The sequence below is a fragment of the Cavia porcellus genome, unplaced genomic scaffold (assembly GCF_034190915.1).
Source record: "Cavia porcellus strain 051 isolate PalLab524CR breed Dunkin Hartley unplaced genomic scaffold, mCavPor4.1 scaffold_3, whole genome shotgun sequence".
Classification (NCBI taxonomy): Eukaryota; Metazoa; Chordata; class Mammalia; order Rodentia; family Caviidae; genus Cavia; species Cavia porcellus.
The window spans coordinates 118,704,834-118,716,899 of record NW_026947486.1 but is presented as its reverse complement, the minus strand read 5'-3'; the positions used below and the strand labels follow the sequence as shown (position 1 = coordinate 118,716,899).

The window sequence follows — 12,066 nt, the reverse complement described above, 5'->3', positions numbered from 1 at the left end:
CTTATTTATCCATCATTCCCCAAATTTTTTCACTTGTTGGCCTGACAGTTTTATTATTGTTGTCATTGTGTGTATAACCTCGATATGTGTAGCACAGGTTTAAAAAAAAGATAAAACAGAAAACAGGAGGGGTGGAAAGAGATCAGAGAGGTGTAAATTTAAAAAAATACAGAAGGTAAGATATACAGGAATGAACAGAGCTAGAGAAATGGAAAAATACCAAACATAGGTTTAAGAAAATATATTCACTTGCTTTGTAAAATGAGTTAATTTGCTAAGCTATTTTAAAACTCCTCTTGTGTGTTTCACAACCTTTGAAACTAGTTAGGCTGAGAATGTGTTTTCAATTGTAACCTCAAATATTTCACACTTAATACAGATGGAGCTTAACTGGCTGGAGCTGGAGTGCACAGGCAGAAGGGAAAACCCCCAAACCACTTCAAGGGTCAGGCTTCATAATATGAGAGACAGAGAGAAGCCACAAGAGGGCCAAGAAGGGAGAGGAATTCAGAAAATATACTGCTGTGTGCAGCATCAAGCAGCTAAACCATTCTGCCTTTCTGATCCATAGATAACTACTGTGTTACTACATATGCATTATGTGTTATGTTTTATATTGTACCCTGGAATATTTCACGCATAACATAGATGGTACTTAATAAGCTTAATAAACTGGTTCGCAAGGCTGAAAACAGGACAAGAGAAGTTGGAAAAATCTCCCAATGTGATTCAAGTATCATTTCTCATGTTGGTAGAGATGAAGTTTAGAGAGATAAAAAATATCTGAGTTGTATTTTTTAAAGAACCTATTCAGTCAACTGATACAATGAATTAATTTGCGAGGCTTTCTAAAAGTCCAATTGTAATTTTTCACCATAGAAACTATCTAGGCTGTGAATGCCTGTGAATATACAAAAGGGCCTTTTCACTCTCCTTTTGACTATTTCCCCTTGGACACAGACGGTCTCCAATAAAAGGGCAAGGACAGAGGAAATCTCCCCAACCAGGTGAAAGGCTTCAGTTCTCAACAGGGCGAATTTTCTTTGCCTATTTGAAGCAGAAACAGCAAGGCTGAGAGACAAGGAAAGAAAGAAAGAAAAAGAATGAAGAAAAATAGATTCATTTATTCAAAACAAATGGTTAATTTGACAAGCATGCATGCTGTGCCTTTCAGGTTCACAGAATGCAGCTGCTTTATGAGTCAGATGTGTTATATTTTATATATTAAACATTTCATATGATTCGAGATCACACTACTAATAGGCATTCAGAATTAGGAGATTAAGACAAGGAAGGGGAAAACTTGTCCAAGCTAGTGAAAGTCAGGAAGGATGAGTCCTCAATCCTTTTGGAGTGGGGAGAAACAGAGCAGGAGATGGAGAGAGGGAGGTAAATGTGGATGAGAACAAGAGAGAGACGGAAAGAAAAGCAGAAAGGAAAAAGGAATACAAAGTTGTGCTGAAGAAAGCGGTCCACGTTTTTATACGAGATCCTGTGCTAAATGACAGGTTCCCTATGTGTATCTCTCATGACCACGTAAACAAGATGCGAACGCGCACAGAATACGGATTAGATGCTAAGCTCGGTGGCCAGATGGTGCTTCTTCGGCTTAGGTACAAGGGAGTGGGTGGGGGAAGAGTAGGCAGTTGCCTCACTCGATTGCCTCATTTGGGAATCCTGCCAAAACCGAATGTGGGCGTAGGGAAGAGAGGTGAAATCTAAGATCTGATAAGTATTCCAGCAGTTGGATATCATGTGTTTTTGGAGATTATTTGGAGGAATTTGGCTTTTAGTCTCAGAGAAACAATAAGCCATTGGAAGATCTTCAACATAAAAGACAGGATTTTAATTAGGGTGCTTTTTTGTTTGCTTGTTAATGAAGTTTATTGGTACATTTTAGGTATGCACAATGATCACTTTCATTATAGGGAATTTACCTGTACGTGACATGACTCCATTTTTTTTCCTCCCATTCCCGTACCCTCCTCTCAACTCCCCTTCCCCTCGTTATTAAAAAAGCTTTACTTCCATTTTTCCTTCTTTTCTCATCATTTTTCCCTCTAACTGGGTCACTTGGGCTGCTGGGCTAAGAATGCAGCGGAGAGGCAGCAAGGGCAAGAGTACGGGGAGCAGGAAGAAAGCTGGAACCACGCTCTAGGCCACAGGGACTGACGGGAAGCTGGTCAGAGTGGCCAAAATGATGGGGATATTTCGAAGAAGAGTCACACGAAGAGTTGGCTGATGGAATTATTTGTGTGTGCATGTGTACATACACACTAGAGAGAGGGTGGGCGAATGATGTGAAAGACACTGAGGATTTTGATTTTGGCTTAAGTACTTGAGAACTACTATTTTTTGACATGGGGCAATCCATTGGCAGAACCAGTTTGGAGGAGGATAGGGGAGTGGGAGAGTAAAAGCCAAGGTTTGAACATGTCACAAGATGCCTATTAGATCCCACAGCAATGATGTCTAATAGATGATCTATCTGTGTGTGTGTGTGTGTGTGTGTGTGTGTGTGTGTGTGTGTACGTACATGTGCATGCACGCACGTGTGTAGGGGACTCTATGGCTCCTTTACTAAGATTTCACACACTGGGAAGTTGAACCAGCAGAAATTCATTGTCTCTGAGCTCTGGCGGCCAAAATTCAGAAATTAAGACCCTGGCAGGGTTACTTCTTTCTGGGGCCTCTGAGGGACAGCCAGCCCGCTGCCTCTTCCTAGGTGCTGCTGAGGGCTGGCAGAGTGAATCCATCAGCCCATCCTCTGCTGCCGCCATTCCTGACACATTTGCTCTCTGTGTCTCCCCTTGTGAGAATATCGGTCACATTGAATTAAGACCCACTTCTCTCCGGATGGCCTTATGTTACACACAGCGGTGCCTTGGTTCACAAACTTGATTCTTTCCATGATTCTGGGGAAGATGGCCATGACTGTATTCATCACCCAGTGCAGGGCTTACCAACAGAAAAAAAATTTGCAGATGCTTCTGTTTGTAAACCGAATTACTCGAGGACAGAAGCATTTCTAAACTGAGGTATTACTATAATTGTATCTGCAATAATCCTTTTAAATAAGATCACATTCTGAAGTACTATGGGTGGGTAATTTGCATGTTTTTCTAGGCACAATTCAACCCCAAAAAGTAAGAAGTCCAGTCAGAAGATATACCCTGGAGACTTCATAGTTTAATATATTAAAGACACAGTTTGGAGATAAAACTCAAGGGAGTAAGTGTGACAGACAGAAAAGTCTAAGCCTTGAGTCTGGATGTCATGCACCATCTAAAAATTAAAAAGGAGCCAGCAAAGGTGGCTGGGGAGGAATGGGCAGTGAAGTAGAACGGAGACAAGAAGAATATTGGTTTCTAGAAGTTTCTGTGAAAAGAGTGACTGTAGGAGAATGGAGGAGTCAACTTGGCCAAATAGTACTGACAAATCCAGAAACCTGCTGACTTGATGTTTGCATGTACAGCCTGCTAGTGTTTCACACCAAAAGAACACTATTTCATAATTATTAAAGACCTCTGGTTATGTGAGCACGGGAGGCTCCAATAATGTGTCTTGTGTTAAATGAGAGAAGAAGGGACCTCATGGACTGAAACTGAGGCACACTTGCTTTAGCGATGTTTGTATGACTACTTACCGACAAATTTTACTCTTTCTCCAGGGGAATATGTCGTCATGACAACCCACTTTCATCTCAAGAGAAAAATTGGCTACTTTGTGATCCAGACCTATTTGCCATGTATCATGACTGTCATTCTCTCCCAAGTGTCTTTCTGGCTCAACAGAGAGTCTGTCCCTGCACGCACGGTCTTTGGTAAGTGCTGCTTTGTACAGAATGGGGAAGAGATATTAGTGAGGTCTGCGGAGAGTGTGAGGGCAGAGGCAGGAAAAGTGCAGAAACCACTCCCAGGCCTGGAGGAGCAACATCAGAGCCCAGCAGCAGTAACTGAGGCATCAGATTTTGAGATTTCAGGCATCCAAATTCTTTTTTTGTTTAGTTTTTTTCATTAGATATGATTTCCATACAGAAAAATTCTGTTCACCTTGGGGTGCTGGTACATGTACATATTACACACTGATCGTCTTCCTCCCGCCTCCCCTCTCTCTCCTATGCGTTCTTCCCCAGAGCCCCTTCCCAGCTCCAGAAAGTCTTTCTCCCCATGTCCTGCCATCTCTCTTTTATTTTGTTCTTAAATTATTTGTATTTTGCATTTCTCATGTGATATTTAGTCTTCCATGTCTCATTTATTTCACTTAACATTATAGTCTCAAAATGCATCTGTTTTCCTACTAATAATTCAAACTTATCCTTCTTTATGACTGAATAGCATTCCATTGTGCATATGTACTTCTTTCTTCCCTCATCTGTTGTTGAGCATATAAGGCATTTCCAAGATTTTGCTCTGAACAGTTGTGCCACTGTAGACATGGAGATGCATGTGTCATTGTAACATGATGACTTTAACTCTTTCAGGAAGATACCTCAGACAGGGGAAGCTGGGTCAACTGTAATCCCCAATGTTAGTTTTCTGAGGGATCTCCACACTGATTTCCATAGTACTTGCCCCAGTTTACATCCCCACCAGCAATGTACAAGCATTTCTTTTCCCCAACAACCTCGCCAACATTTGTTTTTGGAATCCTTGATGACAGCCATTCTTGCTGCAGTGAGATGAAACCTCAGTGTTTTGATTTTAGGCAACTGAATTCTTAACCAGCCAATGGGAAGAAGAGAAGAATGTTGAAGTAGTAAAATTCCTGAAATGTTCCCTGTCTCAGTCCGGCACGCTCCTTGGAGGTGGGAGGGAACTGAACCTCCAGTGAGAAAGAGAGCGATTTTGTGTGAGATTGGAGAAGATAAAGGGAGGAACCAAACTGACAGCAGAGGTGTGACCTGGGGCTTCTTAAAACACTGGTTTTTTAAAGATCATCAGACTTTGATGCTTTGGGCAGTATGAATTAGCTGATGTTCAGCAAAGGCTGCACATGATTTGAGGTATTCACAGGTACCTACCGCCAGAGAAACTTCCTTCAATATGAATTTAGTGATGTCTGGGATAAGCTTTGCATATCATTAGCACTTTGTCCTCAGAGACTTAAACATATGAAAAATTTTCTGCCTGTTTTCTCACTGCGTGATGTTAGGAGATAAATATTAATTAATTCCTTTAGGCTACTAAGCTGCCTCTTGGTAATGGAGACTGTGAAGCATAGACTCGGGTGTACTGGGTATCCAGGCAGAAGGCATTTCCAGTCCCCCAAAGCTGTACTTAATTAAATAAACAGCACATGATGTTGCCTGGAGAAGTGACACTTAGGTCAGGTCTAGGAGGAGACTGCAGGGAGGAGGAGTAAGAATAACTTGAAAAGCAGGAAAAAAAATAAATGAACCAAAACAGTATGACCTCATACAAGGCAAGAGAGAAAAGTGTTTAAGAAGCAGGAAATAGCCATCTGGGGTGAATCCTATTGTGAGTTCACGTAGGATGCAGACAGAAACTGCCTGTCTGTGGGGTATTGGGATATATTTAGATGTTTGTGATCTTGATGAGAACAGTTCTTAGTGAAGTGCAGGGAGCCAAAGCTATATGGGAATGAGCTAGCAGTGTCAATTTTCAGAAATACAACAAAGCAAAAAACCTAAAAATCCTTCCTCTACAAATCCTAGAAAAAGTAAGAAGATATCCTTTAAGTTAAGGTCCGGGCACCTAAAACATTAAAGGAAATGCTATCCAGGCCGAAAGGGAAGACAGAACTGAGAGCCGGAGGGTTGATCACACCAAGTGGTATCCTTGTCAGAAGAAGATGAGTGGAAGGATCACTGGTTTTGGCAACAAGAATTGAAGTTTTAGGGTTATACACAAAGGCATTGAGCCTGATTCAAGTTAAAGATTATAAAAGACAGACTATTGAGTAATGGCCGCAAGGTCCAGGAACTTGTGAATGCGAGCTTGTATGGCAAAAATAACTCTGCAGGTGGGATTAAAGGAAAGACCTTGAGCTAGGGACATTATTGTGTAAAATCTGGAGGGGCCGCACATGGAACCACAGATTTTCTTCTATGAGGGAAGGAGAGGGGTATTTGCATACAGAGAAGGCAAATGCTAAGGGAAGTAGAGCAAAGTGGCAGATGCTCTGTTCGCATTGAAGAAGCAGGAAAATGGCCCAGTGGACAGGAAATCCAAGGCGTGTAGCTCTGGAGGCTGGCTTATTGCTCCACAGCCTGCAGATCCTACGCAGTTGTGCTGCCACTCTGATCTTAGCTCAGTGAAAGTGATTGCAGACTTCTTATATTGACATTGGAGAGGACAGATTGATGTTGCTTTGCCATCAAATTTAAGTTAATTTCTTTCAGAAGCCACCGAAAAATTAATACAGAGATCTTTCCTATAAACTCAGTACCACTGAAATGCTATGCACTCAATGAAAGAGACTTCCAGAAAAACACACTTACAGTACAAAAACAATATGACAACATTTTTATTTTGGCCTGAGCTCTATACAAAATATGGAATTCCTTGAAAAACTGCTTTTAAATTCAAGCCTGCCCTCCTACTAATTCAGAATTCATATTTACAGTAATTGCATTGGTGTGAAAATTTCCAACTTGAATTTAAAAAGTGAGTGCAGAATTTTTATGTAAGTACAAAGAGCCAAGAATAGCCAATATCTGCCCAAAGAAGAACAGAGGGAGGGACTTATCCCATAAGGTGTCACAAGTGATTAAAAAGCTATAGTAATTAAGACAGGTTATTGCGATAGAAAAGAAAAATACGTGGATGAAACGCCAGAGAGAGTTTAAAAGTAGTACATGAAAACTTTAATACAAAAATGACGTTAAGACATTTGAGATTGATCATGGACTTAAATGTAAAAACTAAAAATGTGATGCTCATAGAAGAAAATATAAAACAATGATCTTGTGACTTTTGGTAGGCAGAAATCCATTAGTGCATAAAAATTAACAACACCAAGAAAAACTAATAAAATGGGCTTAATCAAAATCAACAATTTCTGCTCATCAAAGGTAACATTAGGAAAATGTATTGACTGTTCATTGTATAAGACACATGAGCGTGACAAGGGATATATATTGTCAAATATATAAAGAGCCCCTGCAGTTACAATCCAGTTTTTAAAATGGTCAAAAGACACGAGCAGATAGTTCACCAAGGAGTATATCCAAATCTTCATAAGCATGTGAAAAGATCCTTTAAGACATGCTTTATCAGGCAAATTCAAGCTACAGCCTCATGGAGACATCATTTTTTAAATGCTAGAGTGATCAAAATTAAAAAGATGACTTGATCAGAGCTTGAGCAGCGATTGCGACTCACACTCTACTGGTGGGCATATAGAAGGATACTTCTGACTAATTCCTATAAAGATGAAGCCTGACAATGACTAAATAGCTTTGCCCTCGCGAGGGTGATGCGTGATTCATTCTCATTACTTACTTTCAGGGAGATAATGGGTGCTCGTGGTGAATGCTGGTGCCAGAAATTTTGTATCTCTGAGACGTGACTCTGTGAAAGGCACAGAACAGACAGTTGCTGATGTTGAAGAAAAGGAGGCACGAAAAACCATGTAACGGATAAGTGCATCACGGTCACTGGAAGAAAAGTGCCCCGAAGGCCCTGCAGAGAGGGGATGTGGTGTGGACCATGGGCATTTGGCCTGGCCTGAGAGTCCAACCCCACTGCGCTCCTTACGCGTGCAGTTGGGAAGGACAGACACCTGGCATGAGTCAGGTGTGCTACAGACACTCAGAGGAAGCACAGTTAGTCAGTTCTGGACATTTCCACAAGGGTCTCAGATAAGAGTCCTGAAAGAGAAACACTGGGTGACAGGCTGAGTCTCTTTAAAACGCCGGGAATTTCCTTGTCTCTCTGTGAAGTGTACCAAGTGCTTGATTGAGAGGCTCACCAGCTCTGAGCTGCTGAGAGCGCTCCATAAGATGACAGTCCTAATTAAACCTTAGAGGCCAGAGCTCTAAAACCCTACTGAGATGGTGCATTGGTGCACTGGTGTCACAGTACAGTTCCCGCCAGCTAAGCCCCAGCACTGCATTTGCACATAGCCATGAATGCAGAAGCTTTTTGCTCCCACGAGTCACTCCTTCCTTGGTATGATTGAAGGGTTATTGACCCTGGGGTCCATTCTCAGATCTTAGCAAGGCACAAATTCAGATCATTTACTGACAGCTACTTGGTAGGTGACCGATTCGCTACACAGCTTAAAAGTGAATTTGCTAATCAGCTTTGATGGCTGCCCGCCTGGAGTGTGCTGAGGTACTCCTCGGGGTCTTCATTTGCATTGTGTGGGGTTCCTTCTAGTGTGGATGTTCATGTATGTGGCACATGCGTAAGGAAGGTGTTCAGTGCAGCAAGACAAGAGAGGAAGGCTCAGAGTCTGCAAGGCACGGGGCCGACTGGGTAGAGGCGTCAAGGGCAGTGTTTTCCCCACTTGCTTCTGTACACAGCATCTCTGGGTGCATTCGGACTTTATTCTGTGCCGCGTGACCCAGGTTCGGGGGGCTCACATTTCCCGTCTTCTTCAGCACTTCAGTACTCGGAAAGAGGGTCCGGACATGCCTTCTCCTTCAGATGCCTTATCAGAATCCAGGGAGACAGGGACAGCATGTGACGCTGATGGACGGGCAGATGTGAGGGGAGAGAATGGAGGCTCAGAGAGGTTAGGAGGTTGCCGAGACACAGAGCTAGCCGGCAGCAGCACTCAGAACTTCTAACTTCTAGTGTGGTACTCGTTAAGACTAGATAATTATTGCAAACAATTATAAACTTATAACAATGCGATAATATACTACTACTTATGACTACTATTGAACATATCAATAAAATATTATCAATTATAGATGCTATTTATGGAGTACTCAGCATCAAGTATTATGCTATAGACTTCATACCTTCTCATTCCATTCCCCCAACAGATCTCTTTACTGTCTGCTATTATTACAGTATCCCCATTTTACACATGATGAAACTGAGGCCTAGTGGGGTAAAACAGCTTGTTCAAGATCATATTACTAGTTTGTTGGACTTTCCAGATTTCTTTTGAGCTTGGGCTGACTGTAAGGCTTATATTGTTAACCCCAATACCACATGGCTCACATCTGTATCTAAACATAAGAAGGTTTTAAAAGAAACCAAAAATATAAATAGTTGAAGAGCAAAAAAAGAGCAACATGACCAAAAACAAAGAAAAAGACTATGGAGCTGGGAAGGAGGTCTAGAGGAGGGAGGGGGAGAGGAGGAGGGGGGCAAGGTGGATATGTACTGATTCCCCAGGGTGAATGTAATTTCCGTGTCACGAATGTATACGAGTAAAAGTGTATGATTTTAAAACAACTTTCAGTGTATGTTAAAAGTGAAGAAAGGAAAATGGAAGCGATTGATCTAAAAGCAAGCTCCAGTTTTCCAAAACCTTAGGTGACATACAATTTGGAATACTTTGTGGAGGAAGCTCAGTAGAGAGCCCAAGGGTGCAAGGCAAGTATTCAAAGTGCTTTCCCTTTTAGTCCATTGCATTATCAGAAGACAATCCAGAATGAAAGCATTAGAATTCTGCGGACTTCAGACCATATCCTGAGTCTTGGGCTCAGTTCCGGGCTCTTCCAAAGAGAGCTACCAGGCTGGAAAGGGGGTGAATGCGAGAAGTTGGTATTGGCCACAGTGGCACACACATTTAATCCCAACACACTTAGGAGGTGAGGCAGGAGTTCAGGCCAGCCTGGGCTACATACTAAGATACCACCTGAAGAAAACAAAAGAGGAGCTCATGAGGGGAGCACTGACCTCCATGTTCACAGCCACCTTCTCAAATCCTGGAGAGGAGGGAGCAGGTTTTTCTCACTGTGTGTCACAGAAGGCATTTTGAGATCGTGTAGTTAGAGAAGGCAGATTTCAACTGCGAAAAAAGGTTTTTCTAATTTAAAAGCTGTTGACAATGAAAGTCTTACATACTTCTTCATTAAAATGTTTAAGCAGAGGCCACAGAAAAACTGCTTAAAATGTGTCCCTGAAGATTCCTATTCCCCTCTCGATTTCGGTTCCTCTTCCTGAGCCAGCATGAGAAAGGAGACCTGATGCCATGGTCTGGAATCCTGTATAAATATGTCTTTTATTCACGAAGTCCAGTTATTTTCCAAGAATATATCCTGATCAACGTGTATTAATTTTTCCTAGGACACCATATTTCCCTTTAAATCATAATCTGATTGTCCTTTGTGTTTCAGGAAAGCTCCCTTGAAAAGGTTCTTTCTGGGGTGGTTGGTGGGTGGACTCATTCAGCATGGACATTCTCTGTATTTTACTTTAGAGGAGCTATGAGTGGAATAAATTTCCTTCTTCCAAGTAGATGATCGTGATAATCACATGCTCAGTGTCCTCCCTTTGCAACTGCTGTCATCTTCTCTCTCCCCAGGTGTCACCACGGTACTGACCATGACCACCTTGAGTATCAGTGCCAGAAACTCTCTACCTAAAGTGGCGTACGCGACGGCCATGGACTGGTTCATAGCCGTCTGTTATGCCTTCGTGTTTTCTGCTCTGATTGAGTTCGCCACTGTCAACTATTTCACTAAGAGGAGTTGGGCTTGGGAAGGCAAGAAGACTCCAGAGGCCGTGGAGACGAAGGTGAGAGCTCACAGAGGAGGGGCTGGGAAGCACACCCTGAGAGAGCTGTATTGGGACCAGGAGTGGGCAGCTCATGGCCTGCGCAACTGGGCAGGGCTGTGTGCTATTCACTGGGGTTGGCAATCCAGGTTCTCAACGGGAGTGTTTCTTGGCAACCTGGATTGAAGGCAAGGTCAAGCTTCACTAGGGGTTTCATGTCTTGAGGTCTGGGATCAAACCTAAGTGGGATGCTGCTAGATTCAAGGCCAAAATCGTTGTTACTTAGACAGTGTAACCCAGAAGCTTGGACCTCACTTCAATCCAGAGGACAACCCCTGCCCTTTGCTTTCCAGTACATTCACATCACATCACACTCAAAGCAACCTGGTCATCATTGCATCTGGATCCTTTCTTGTTTCAAATTCTTTGCATGAAATGCTTTCTTCCTTTCCCTAGTGAAAACTCATTCTTGAAGACCTAATGAAATGCTTCCTTCCCCACAAAACATTTCCAGAACTATCCAGATAAATTTAGTTGTCATGCCGGCAGATACTCCTGATGTTAAGACATGTATTTGTATTAAAGTTATTTGGTCTGCCTCCTTACAGACTGTGAGCATTTTGAGTGCAGGGCCTTTCCTACATCCCTGAACAGCATCTGACTGGGTGAAAATCGAGTGAACATTGGTTGGATTAGTGCATGGATGGGAAAGAAGAGAAGGGAAATAAACTGAAGAGATTGGTAGGAACAAACTGCCAATACTATGAAATCAAGATTGTCCTCCCGGGACACTTTAAATGAGTTCAGGTATCTAGACATAGATTAAGATTATCTGCTGTGCTAAGAACTGGCAGACTTGATTCCAGAACTGTTCTAGTACCCACCAAAGAATTGTGGAGAAATGCTAATGAATATTTTTGAAACTTTGGGAAAAGATTCATTCCATAGAGTACAGAATGGCAAGTTGGTACAACTTGGAACAGATTTGAATTACCTGAATAGACCCTACTAACTTATCTATAAATAAAGAACAAAAATATGTATCTCCGTTTCCTCCATACACTTTACCTTTTATTATTTTTGTGTTTCTAGTACATATGTACCTCTCTATACACTGACTTATTAGTTATGAAAAAAATCATGCATCTACTACAAGATATAAGGAAATCAGTGTATCTGTACAAATACTACCTTATCTCTCTAGCAGTCTCTTTTTACCCCCTCCCCCGACTTTGTTCTATTACTCTTTATGCTTTATAAAGCTTTAGTATATTTATAGCACTTTATGCAACTAAAATTCCTATAGTTGCTTGGTTATTATTCTATTCTTAAATAAATTCTTTTCCTTTATCCTATCATTGCTTAGTTATCTCAAGGCTCATTTCTAGAAGTTTCTTTGAGAAGGTCTCGTGGAAACCATATT

General features: G+C 41.9%; 1 protein-coding gene across 5 annotated transcripts in view; it reads left to right on the top strand.

The window, feature by feature from the left end:
• Gabra3 (gamma-aminobutyric acid type A receptor subunit alpha3) overlaps positions 1-12,066 on the top strand; it is a 393,665-nt gene that overhangs the window by 364,059 nt on the left and 17,540 nt on the right. For all 5 annotated transcript variants that reach the window (XM_063246537.1, XM_063246536.1, XM_063246535.1 and 2 more), the window contains 2 exons: positions 3,671-3,823; positions 10,453-10,664. In XM_063246537.1, the coding sequence (XP_063102607.1) occupies positions 3,671-3,823; positions 10,453-10,664 (365 nt within the window). The remainder of the gene's footprint in view (positions 1-3,670; positions 3,824-10,452; positions 10,665-12,066) is intronic.